The sequence below is a fragment of the Numenius arquata genome, chromosome 5, assembly GCF_964106895.1.
Source record: "Numenius arquata chromosome 5, bNumArq3.hap1.1, whole genome shotgun sequence".
Classification (NCBI taxonomy): domain Eukaryota; kingdom Metazoa; phylum Chordata; class Aves; order Charadriiformes; family Scolopacidae; genus Numenius; species Numenius arquata.
In genome coordinates, this window is record NC_133580.1 from 69,680,199 (window position 1) to 69,692,234 (window position 12,036).

At 45.7% G+C, this 12,036-nt stretch overlaps 1 protein-coding gene across 3 annotated transcripts in view; it reads left to right on the forward strand.

The window, feature by feature from the left end:
* The window catches only part of RUFY3 (RUN and FYVE domain containing 3), a 40,139-nt gene that overhangs the window by 12,550 nt on the left and 15,553 nt on the right, over positions 1 to 12,036 (forward strand). For 2 of the 3 annotated variants that reach the window (XM_074148196.1, XM_074148197.1), the window contains 8 exons: positions 4,205 to 4,378; positions 5,339 to 5,456; positions 7,591 to 7,692; positions 8,579 to 8,702; positions 9,114 to 9,175; positions 9,583 to 9,648; positions 9,749 to 9,818; positions 11,831 to 11,929. In XM_074148196.1, coding sequence (XP_074004297.1) covers positions 4,205 to 4,378; positions 5,339 to 5,456; positions 7,591 to 7,692; positions 8,579 to 8,702; positions 9,114 to 9,175; positions 9,583 to 9,648; positions 9,749 to 9,818; positions 11,831 to 11,929 — 815 coding nt within the window. The remainder of the gene's footprint in view (positions 1 to 4,204; positions 4,379 to 5,338; positions 5,457 to 7,590; positions 7,693 to 8,578; positions 8,703 to 9,113; positions 9,176 to 9,582; positions 9,649 to 9,748; positions 9,819 to 11,830; positions 11,930 to 12,036) is intronic. The other variant, XM_074148195.1, reaches the window with a different exon arrangement.

Sequence of the window (12,036 nt, forward strand, 5' to 3'; positions counted from 1 at the left end):
GCACAAAAATCAGTTTTGAGGCATTAATTACCCCGATCTCTTGCTGGTCAGCTTGTGAGGACGGTGCCTTTCTTAGCTGTTGTGCTTGGTTACCTGCCTGGGCTCTGCCTGGTGGCCTCGGGAACGCGGCAGGGTCCTCGTCCCCCATGGGAGATATTCCCTCTCCTGGCACAACAGCTAATTCTATATCCAAGGTAGTCTTTAAAGAAAAGAAACAAAAAAAAAATATGGTTGAGGCTTCTTTGTTTTTCCCCATTAAACTTTGTACAGATGTCTGTTGCATTGATTTTGTCGGGGTTGGATACATTTGGATTGTCTCCTGTCTGTTTGTATTTATATCTTTGTTTCCCATCACCATCACCCCGTTTCTGGTTATTTTTGAAACTCTTGCATGACTGGTGTGCACAGGAAATTGTCCTTGGGGATCCATCTGAGGCTGATGGATACTTGACACGGAGCGTGCTTTCCCCCTCAAAATCATCGAGTCACAGAATGGTTTGGGTGGGAAGGGACGTTAAAGCCCATCCAGTGCCACCCCCTGCCCTGGGCAGGGACACCTCCCACCAGACCAGGTTGCTCCAAGCCCCCTCCAACCTGGCCTTGAACCCCTCCAGGGATGGGGCAGCCACAGCTTCTCTGGGCAACCTGGGCCAGGCTCTCACCACCCTCACAGCAAAGAAGTTCTTCCCCACATCTCATCTCCATCTCCCCTCTTCCAGTTTAAAACTGTTCCCCCTCCTCCTATGGCTCCCCTCCCTCATCAAGAGTCCCTCCCCATCTCTCCTGGAGCTCCTTTAGGGACTGGAAGGGGCTCTAAGGTCTCCCCGGAGCCTTCTCTTCTCCAGGCTGAACAACATAAAACAGAAGTCAACATTAAGGACGTAACAGCAAGAAGAAGTAAAGCCACCATTTAAACTCTTTATGAAAATGTTTCCCCTCCTAGAAAATCCGATTTCATTTTGGTGAGGTGGCGTTAATCCAGCTGCTTTCCACTTTATCCGCAGTCCCTTGGAGCAGACAGGTTGAATTGTGAATTTTTTACCAGATTTGGAATTTGAGTCGTGGTAGCAAAGCAAAGCAAAGCACAATTCTGTGACAGTAGTCGTGTGCGGCAGAAGCAAACGCTGGCGCGATGTTCACGCGCCGTTAAAGGGCAGCTGTGGAGCTGGTGCTCATTAGTTTTATGCAGAAGTAGACAGAAGAAAATACACAGACATTTTTTTTTTTAATAGCATGTATAAAAATTAGTTTTTTGCAATCGCATGTAATATTACATCTGACTTTTTTTTTCCCTGAGTCTGCATCAAAGTCCTAAATGAGGACTCTGAAGTTTTCTAAGCTATGAAAATAAATTGTAAATGCCTAATCTCTGCTTTTTTATAAGACGTGAGCCGAGACACAAGTGCTTGAGGAGGCAGTAAAACAGAACAGAGGCGGGTTCAGCAAATCCCCCTTTGCTCCCAGGTTTCACAAATGCTCTCTTTTGCTTCCCTTTCATCATTTCTCAAGTTCTTTGATGGAGGGTGTTTGTGTCTCCACCTCAGCAGCTGCTTTTCGTCTCCCACCCCTGAGGTGCCTTTCAGTGTCTCCTCCTGTCTGGCACAAGGAGCCTCGGTCGCACAGTGGCAGTTGCTCCTCTTCTCACCTGTTCTGGATCCAGCCATGGGTGACTGAAATCCAGTATTACTCCTGTGGGGTACCTGCTGCTGGGTCTGTGGTGCTCTTCACAAAACCACAGAGTGATGTGGGGTTGGAAGGGACCTCTGGAGATCATCTCCTCCAACCCCCTGCCACAGCAGGGGCACCCACAGCAGGTCCCACAGGAACGTGTCCAGGTGGGTTTGGAATGTCTCCAGAGAAGGAGACTCCAGCACCTCTCTGGGCAGCCTCTTCCAGGGCTCTGCCACCCTCACAGCAAAGAAGTTCCTCCTCATGTTTAGGTGCAACTTCCCATGTTCCAGTTTGTGCCCATCACCTCTTGTCCTGTCCCTGGGCACCACTGAAAAAAGACTGGCCCCATCCTCCTGACACCCACCTTTTTATAGGGTATTTATAGGTGTTGATCAGATCCCCCCTCAGTCTTCTCTTCTCCAGACTAAAAAAACCCAAGTCCCTCAGCCGTTGAGGGACTCAACCTCTCTTCAACCCGCAGGAGATACCCAAAATGGGAACAGTGATTTTTTTCACAATTCTGTGGTTCTGTGAAGTTTTACTCCTCGCTGTCTCTTTGGCTGGTGACAAGGTGCCTCATTGCCATGGCAGTACCTTTGGGATGACAAGGAGGTTGTGTTTGAACGACTGGACTTGTCGTCATCAGCAGCGTGATGGAGCAGGATGATGACTTGCGTCGTCAGTATGAGTCCTATAGGAGACCACAGTAGTCTAAGAATACACCCTTTGGTCTCTTTTGCCCAAGCTGTTGCATTTTAAATTGCAAGAAATCATTTTTCACAGTTTTATTGATAAGAGGACGAGAACTGTTCACAATCCAGACAGCTGGAGTCCACCTACCTGGTAGAGGTTTGATCTTTACCCACTGGCAAACCTGCTCAATACAGACCCAAACTTCTGTGAGACTTCACTTAGGGAGTGGATCTGCTGAGGAGGAGGGTTGCATCTTCCCCTCCTCCTTCACCATGAAAGATCTTTTAAGCAGAGACGTAGGAACATTTCAGCTGTCTGTATGTTGAAGAGATGGAGCCTCCCCATGGTCAAAAAGAGCTTGAGAAGACCCTGACAGTGGTGGTGAGCGTTGCTGGGTGGATCTGGGTGGTGGTACTCCATAGAGCCCACAGGAACAGCTGTTCTTCCACTGCTTATATTTCTAGATATTTTTATGGCTTCTTTAATCAAACTTAGCTACGTGCTCCCCTGCATTTTGAATAGAAATATATCTCCTTTTGTTCTAATTGAAGGTTTTCAGTCTCTGCTATTTACTTGTCTGCAAGCATGCTTGGTCGCTCTAGCAGGTAAAATGAGTACCCTCTGCTTAGATGTGTCTTAGATGTGTAGTCTTAGGTGTCCTCCCATCATGTTTCTGCTGCTGGGTGTAGTAAATTCACCCGGGAAGGTGCGAAATTGGTTCAAGGGTCCGTGGCTTAGAATAAACGTGCCTTACAGAGATGAAGCTGCTTGCGGCAAAGAACTTCAGCTCAAAAGTTGGATTTGAGATTGAAGGTGGAAGAGAAACAAGTGGCAAAGTTGCAGCTGATGCAACATCACTTTCCTAGTGAGAATTTCTCTCTGTTGCTGTGTATCTCCAGGGCTAAAGCCTAAGCACACTTTATTTGTTGTGGTTGTAGGACAGTTTCACTCTAGTTATGGGGCAGCTTGTTTCTGGAGGTGTTGGGAATGCCCTAACGGTGTTTGGGAAAGGAACCCCTCGGTGAAAGGATAGGTGTTGGCATGGGAACATTCCATGGAGCAGGGGGCCTGCAGGCAGGAGTTTGGAAAATGGGCGTCTGTATTTGTTTCTTGCTACTGGCAAGTGTAAAGGTCTAAATATTAATAACACGGTAGAAGAAAAATGTAGTCTTGGAAGATCTGTGTGCGTTGGGACCTGGAGCGAGCTGTCAGAGGAGCTGTGAAGATCAGCTCCTTGCTGTCAGTGATAAAACCCAGGAGTGTTGAGAAAACGGAGAGAGAGAGAGAGGTGGGAATGGGCTCAATATTACATCCAAGTTCAAAAAAAAAAATATCTAAAATCATGAGAAGGAAGGTGCAAGCTGGGATAGAGAGGCACATGGATGGATTAAGTGTGAGGGGATTCGTGGGTGTCTTTAGATGGAAGAACAAATCACAGGAAGACAATTGTTACCGGTTTGTAGTTGCTGGACGTAGCTGGGGATTTGGGTTGAAGCAAGTGACGGCCGTAGCGTTGTCCCGATACAAAGCATAATATTAACAGCTGCCTTCAAACTTTTCTTCCTTGAAAATCTGAAGCTGTTGTAGTTATTTGAAGTATTGAGGCACCCTTAGTGTGATGTGTCGCCTATTCCCATGTCGTTGTGGCTTTGGCCATAAACTGCTGGTTAATTTTGATTTTTTTCAACAAAGAGAGGGACAAACATGAACCTGTCTCTGCTCCTAAAAGTGTCTTCAAAGCTGGGGAACAAAAAGAGAGAGAAATGGGATATCTTACTGTATTAAAAATAGCTTTTGTTACTCAACAGTATTTTTATTCCTTTTTTTTTTTTTTTAATAGATCCTAATTATCTCATGGCTAATGAACGCATGAACCTGATGAACATGGCGAAACTGAGCATCAAGGGGCTGATCGAGTCGGCGCTGAACCTGGGCAGGACGCTGGACTCCGACTACGCGCCTCTCCAGCAGTTCTTCGTCGTGATGGAACACTGCCTTAAACACGGCTTGAAAGGTGACCTTGCCCCAGAGGGGTCCCGTTCGTCGTAGCCTAGGAGCGAGAAAGAGCAATTTTTGTTTGAAAAATGGAGTTTTAAAAAGCTACAGTAGGGTAAAGAGAGGCTGAGCAGGGTCATTGCTGTCATCACAGTTGACTTGACGGGCTTCAGGAAGGGAGAAAATCTGCTGAAGGTATAACTGCAGGAGAAAAGGTGACAGTTGTTGCAGGTTTTTGCCGTTTTTAAACCAGCTTTTCAGATGACTGGAGTACAGCGAAGGGAGCAGTGATAAAACGAGCTCCTTGGCAAACTCATGACTCCCTTCTTTTCTGCGCTTCCTCAGGCTTTAGGGAGGCAAGGGGCCTCTTGGTGGAAGAGGAGCTGCAACACAGAAGTCCTCTCTCAATAGTTCTATCAGAACTGAGGGATTTGGCTTCGTGCGGCTAATGGCTTGTAAGCTGCTTTCTAAAACAGCAAGCAGAGCATGTATTTAACTGTAATACGGAGTCACAGCTAAAATTGCCAAGCAGCAGACTGCCCGGAGAAGCCCCCAGCAGCTATGGAGAAGGAACGGGTTCAGTGGTGTGGTCCTTTCCCTTCCAAGGGGATGCTCAGTGAGAGAAAATTACCGTGCACACACCAAGTGTGACTTAGGGGCGGTGACAACATCCTGGTTGGAATGTGAACCTCTAGCAGTGAATCCAAGTTCCTGGTTGTCACCGAATGTTGTTGTTTTGGCATATTTGGGATGGGTGGAATATTTTCTGGCATCTGTCTCCATCTCCCGTTGCCTTATTTGAATGATACCAGTAATCGGCACACTCGGGTGTGAAAAGTCATCTTTTGTCCTTGCCCAGCAGCGGCCCCAGAAGAACCTCTCTGGCAGTTTTTCTCTACTGTTCGTTCACTTCTGACCACGTTTGAGAAAGTGCTGACTAAATGCAAACCGGCTCGTTTTATGTCTTTCTCTTTTCCAGCCAAAAAGACTTTTCTTGGGCAAAATAAATCCTTTTGGGGACCTCTAGAACTCGTAGAAAAACTTGTTCCTGAAGCTGCAGAGATTACAGCGAGTGTTAAGGATCTCCCAGGGCTGAAGTAAGTACAGTCTTTTACTGCACAAATACATAATGTGGTTTTTATTGTAAGAAGGATCCTGCGGAAGAGAAGGAAGGGCAAACGTAACCTTCAGAAATGTATCTGCTGCCTTCTGCTAATAAAAATGGATCATTATTTTTTTTTTATTCTTAATCAAGTGCAGGAGGAGAGGACAGGATATATTCTTTCTGTGCTAAGAGCGTAGGGCGTTAGGGACCATATTGCATTTATTGCTAGCGCTAAACGAGCGACGGTGTCTCAGGAAGGGGATCGGCCTTTACCGACTCTCTTTAAATAAAAGGTTAAATAGTTTTGAGGCTGATAGAGGTAATTTTTCTTGTAAATACATGCAGGCAAACTTGTCAAGCTTGTATAAAAGGGAGGCTCAGTCACAAAGTTGGCGAACTTATGTTAAAGAGGAGAGGAAAAACCCACTTGAAGCATGTATTGCTTTTAAAAATTTCAGAGTCGTTTCAGACATCCCATTCAGGTCTGCTTATTCCCTGCTAAAGAGAAACCGTAAGAGGCTTTTGAGCCTGGGGAATAGGAAACCAGTACTGGAAACTGGACACTTCTACTGTGTCCAGTTGTGGGCTCCCCAGTTCCAGAAGGATAGGGAACTGCTGGAGAGGGGACAGCAGAGGGCTACAAAGATGATGAGGGGACTAGAACATCTTTCTTAGGAGGAAAGGCTGAGGGACTTGGGTCTTTTCAGTCTGGAGAAGAGAAGACTGAGGGGGGATCTGATCAACGCCTATAAATACTTCAAGGGTGGGTGTCAGGAGGATGGGGCCAGTCTTTTTTCAGTGGTGCCCAGGGACAGGACAGGAGGGAATGGGCACAAACTTGAACATGGGAAGTTCCATCTCAACATGAGGAGGAACTTCTTTGCTGTGAGGGTGGCAGAGCCCTGGAAGAGGCTGCCCAGAGAGGTGGTGGAGTCTCCTTCTCTGGAGACATTCCAAACCCCACCTGGACACGTTCCTGTGGGACCTGCTGTGGGTGCCCCTGCTGTGGCAGGGGGTTGGAGGAGATGATCTCCAGAGGTCCCTTCCAACCCCGCATCACTCTGTGGTTCTGTGGTTTCGGGTTAGTGATTAGCGATGTACGTGTGGATGTATAAGTGCTAGTACTGGAGAGGTGGGGAGGAGGACTCCTGAACAGCTTACAGGACAGAATGGAGTGCCACCAGTGTTGGGCCAGAGCTCCTGTTACCTTTTCCTGTTGTAAAAGAATATTGAAACATTTAAATAAATTGAAATTAACAGTTTTAGAATAATTTTCTAAGCCTCATCTTGACGTTTGAGATGTCATGTATTAGTGAGGTCAAGAGTAGGGAATAATGAAGATGACTTTGAAGGGCAGTTGCTGCTGGTACCAGTTAAAGTTAGAAAAGCAAGTGCCCCGTGTGCTGCTTGGTGTAAGAGAGCTCACCGGCCGCTGGAGCGGGAAAGAGATTCCCTTCTAATGGGAATATTGTTCCACGCGGGGGGGATTTACACCTTCCTTCGGAGCGTCTGGTGCTGGCTCCCGGCCAGGCTGGATGAGCCGGGGCTGTGATGCAGCGTATCAGTCAGTGCATTTTTCAAGCTGCGGAGTTTGGGATTGCCAGGAGAAACAGAGGGGGAAGGACCGCGACTGTAACCCCTTCCCTCCCGGGAGCGCGTTAATGGGCAAAACAGCGGAAAAGAGCAGTGCTGGATTGGTGTTTGCGGTTGTCTTCGGGGATTCTCGCCCAGCTTAACGCCTTCCTGATGCAGCGGTGCTTGGGTATCTGCGCTGAACTGAATTACACACGCGTTGTTCTGACTTCCCTTACGTAAAACTGGGTTTGGATGAGAAGGTGAGGTGTTGAAGCAGCCGATCTCTGTCCGTGCATCCAGCAGGGGTAAAGTCAGGGAAATATTATGAGTATAACAACAAATACCTAATTAGTCATGAGAGAAGCAGCGATTGCTTAGATAAACTCGCCTGTAACTATTTGCACTTAAGTACCGTGTATTTCCCTTTTTTACCAGTGCCAGCTCTATCTTTGAGACGCAGAAAGTTTCGATAGAGGAGGATTATGAAGGCTGTGTGGGGGTGTGTGTGAACTGCAGCACGTCTCTAAATGGTTTGTCTCTGGCCTTTGCAGGACACCCGTGGGGAGAGGAAGAGCTTGGCTGCGCCTGGCTCTGATGCAGAAGAAACTTTCAGAGTACATGAAAGCCTTGATTAACAGGAAGGATCTTCTCAGGTGAGCGCTGAGTTCGCTTTCGGGTTAGATTGGCTTCACTCCTGCCTTCTTCTAAGACCTTTACAACATTTTACACCCGAATGGTGAAGTTTTTGAGAAATGGTAGTATTTGTGAAATGCGGAGCTTCCTTTAATCCTTCTGAGGGATTAAAAATGCTTAGTATGCTTTCTTAATTCAGAAGCTGTTATTACTCCACTTCATCTCAAATATCCATTGGAATAAACACAAATTTTGCTTCCAAAGAGATGACTTGGGTGAAATATATGTACAGAGGGGTGTTCTTTGTCTGCAAAATCTTGACCCTGGGTGTATTTCCGACCTTCTCGCTTCATTACCATCTGACTTGGAGCAAGTCATTTCACTTCTCCTTATCTCTGCTTCCCGCTTGTAAAATAGCAATAATTTTGTAGTTTAATTGAAAGTCCACGGATTTGAGCTACTATGTCTGCGTGAGTAGGATTTAATAAAGGTTTTGGTGTTTCTTTACTCAAACACGTAGGTTTCTGTTGGCTGTCCGTGTCAATCCATAGCCAGCTTGGGGTTAGAAAGGAGAATTTGGTATTGGCCACTGGAAAATGTACAGTTACTCAAGAATTGTTCTTAGTTTCCATCACCGCTCTGCAGCTGAGGGCCCAGCTCTCCTATTTATTGGGTCTTTGCCTCATCCGAACACTAAATTTCTCATTCTAAGAGAGGTTTGTTCAGCCAGAGCAGGAATCCTTGGATCGTCCGTAGGAGTAAATCTCCCTGGGGACTACGTGCCGCTGCCTGGGGTTTTGTTAGGGCTGAGCTTGCATTATATTGTCAGACCCCACACTAATTGACATAATTTTTGTTGATTTTTAAACACTCAACACTTGTCTTCTCTTGCTGTGCATCCCCCAGTGAGTTCTATGAGCCCAACGCGCTGATGATGGAAGAGGAAGGTGCCATCATCGCTGGCCTCCTGGTGGGTTTGAACGTCATCGACGCAAACTTCTGCATGAAGGGAGAAGACCTGGACTCACAGGTACAGGGTGGTCAGTTAATGGGGTTTTTTTGCTCATTTTAATTGGAAGAATATTCCATTATAGAGGAATTATTCATCTGAGATAGAAGTCTGTTATTATATGTAGTAGAAGAGTGACATGAGGTTGTTCCTGATTGTGGATCACGCTGTGTGATGAGATGGTTGTAGCTGTTAAACAAAAGAAAATGAGCCTATATGCACTTACGTTCCAACCTGCTGCTTATCCTACTATATTTATGCTTAAAGTGCACCACATTTTCATTAATTTTTGATATATTACTGGCCTAATGAATCCTTGCTATAATGCAACATGCGCTGATGTTCTGACTGAATGGCTCTAAGCTTCCGTAACCATGGACAGTGTTTAATGCAATAGAAAAAGTGTTTAATGTAAAATGCAAATTTTCCTAGGTTGGAGTTATCGATTTCTCGATGTATTTGAAAGATGGGAACAGCACAAAAGGCAGCGAAGGGTAAGTACACACACAATTGTCCTGCTTCTCATCTCTTGGTGACTCGTATTCAGGTATCCCAGGTTGCCCTGCAAGTTGTTAACCTTTTTAATTAAAAAGCTACTTAGACTGAATTGCTCTTCTATGATAAATCATAAAGTATAAATGAAATAATATAAATAAAGAAGTTTAGTGGCCTTCACCGGTTGCATGGCATCAGGGTGGTGGCTTTTGGCACCATAGCATCCTTGGGAAACAAAATTCTCCGATTGGGAAAGACTGAACCCAACAGTGTGGGCACAACGACACACGGATCGGTGTTGGGGTTTTCTGAGGGTCTTCAAGAGCACTTCATCCTTCTGAGGAGGTCACGCTCCTCTGAACTTGGGTATATCTTTAATCCCTATCCCTTTAATCATTTTTTCCAGAGACGGTCAGATAACTGCTATTTTGGACCAGAAGAACTATGTAGAAGAACTCAATAGACATTTAAGGTAAGACGTGATTTATTTATTCTTTATCATATAGTATCGCAAAATAGAAAACTGGATTTTCAAAAAGAAGGGATTACTGTAGGGTTTTTCTCTCCAACAGTGCTACAGTGAACAACCTACAGGCCAAGGTGGATGCTTTGGAAAAATCCAACACCAAACTGACCGAGGAGGTGAGTGTCACAGAAAACCATCTGATGTTTTGGCATCGGGGATTGAAAAGGTACGGGAGGAGCTATTTTCGGATTTCTGGGGTGTGGAACGATCAGTGTTGAAACTGATCTTGGAACTGGAATAACCGACCCGCCAGGGAATTACACTGGTGGCTGCTACTGCCTAAGCATGAGGTGGAAAAAAACCCCAGTGTTTATGTTAAAAAGCAAAAGCTGTTGAATACACTCGATCCCTCCGAAATCTCAGAGCGCTTTCTGACTTGTGTATCTTGGAATAAACGGTACGGTGGGTACGGTCTCAAATGCCGAACAGCTGATGTAGGTTATGAGACGTCCAGACATGGCACGTTTTTAAATGGCTGTTTGTTTTGACCGATGCAAAAGTTTACTACGATGTAGAGGTAGTAAGGTAACTTTTTCTTTAGTTTACAAGAAATAAATGAAAAAATTATCATTATAGATAAAGCGTTGTTCAGCCTGAGCGTGAGAAATGGTTGGTACGTGCATCATAGCTGTAACCTGTGTTTTAAAATTGGTTCACTAGTAACGCCATAAATGGAATAAAATCTTTTTGGGGTGAGTTCCCTGACAAATGGGTGACGGTAGGTCTCACCCTAACGGTTTTACAGTCTGTCCGTGTGTCACTTAGCTCAGCAGAATGGTTTTGACTGGGATGTCTCGGTGCTCCTGCAGTACAAATATGAAATAGAAATTCCTTTTTGCTTGTTCCCCCTCATTAAAGGAGGTCTCTGTGTGTGGTTGTGGAGCGTTTACTCTAATGGATGTGTTCTAAATGATGAGAAGCTTTAACGATGGAGATCAGTTTATCCCCTCTTGCAATTAAGGAGAAAGAAATGTTTTTTACAATTAAAATATTTATTTTAAAAAGGTGGTCTGCAGTAGAGGCTGCCTTTCTCAGCGCTGCTATAAGTGGCTTTTGATTTATTCCCTGCAGAGTGTGAGTGCTGTGCCCATTTAGACATGAGATTAATTGCAGTGTTGACTTGGAAGTATTTTTTTAATTTTTTACTATTTAACTTGCTTGTGCCTCGGTGAATCCTGCAGGCGGTTCAGAGCAGGGCTTTGGGTGGCGCTGTGCCGGGCCGGGCTGTCTGCAGCGTGCAGTTAATGAACCGCGGCACGGGTCACATCAATTTGTGTATTTGGCTTGAGCTGTACCAAAGACTCGCGCTTTCGTCGGGGTAATTTCTGTTTGGGTTTGTCACTTGGTACCACTGTGACCTCCTGGAATGTCACCGAGCTTTGCTTGTGCGCGCGGCTTACGCAAGTCAGGATGTACAAAGCCAGAAGGAGTTTTCCGAAATTATTTTGGCCTTTGACCGCTCACTCGAAGTAATCTGGGAGTTTGCGGTGATGTCTTCACCGGGAACTCCTCGGAGGCAGATGTCCCGTCTCCTCAGGGTGGGATGTGCTTCTCCTCCTCCCTTCCCAGCCACATATTCCTCCTCTGGCGAGGTTCCCATCCTGCTCCTCCTGCCCAAATGCCTGAGCATCTTACACCTGAGGTGCTCTCCCCAGCGCTGCACCCAAACTACTGAAGCTTTAGCAAACCCCTGCAACAATTTCTTCTCTGGTAATAAATTTCACTCGCTCAAACTCAACAAACTCATATATTTCCTTTTCGTTCCCTTTGGGAAGGGAAGGGGAATGGAGCGAGGATTTCTGTTGAGCTGCACTAACACGTTACGCAGAGTCTGGCAGGGAGAGACCTGGAGAAGTCAATAACTTTACTGAAACACAGGCGCCGAAATAGGTTGGAAATTCTCTCTTTTAGGTGACAGTGGAAATCCATCCCACTGGCACTAATCGATGCTTTCTCAGAGACTCTTTCTCCATGGTAGAGGCCAAATTGTCTTTTACCACTCCAAATATATTTTTTTTTGCTCACCTTGAGTGTAAAAAGTGAGTACAGAGAACATGTCTAAGGAGGAGAAAACAAAAAAGGTGGAGTGTGTTTTTGGTGTGTTACTGTTGCTGTGGTCTGTTCGCAGCTTGCGGTTGCAAACAACAGGATTATTACGCTGCAAGAAGAGATGGAACGGGTTAAAGAAGAAAGTTCTTACATCTTAGAGTCCAATCGGAAGGTTGGTGTGTGTGTGTGTGTGTGTGTGTGTGTGAGCGATCACTGAACCCTTCGGGCAGTCCCAGCCCCAATCCCACCGAGAAGTAGCTGTTTGGAAGAGACTTTTATTTCCTT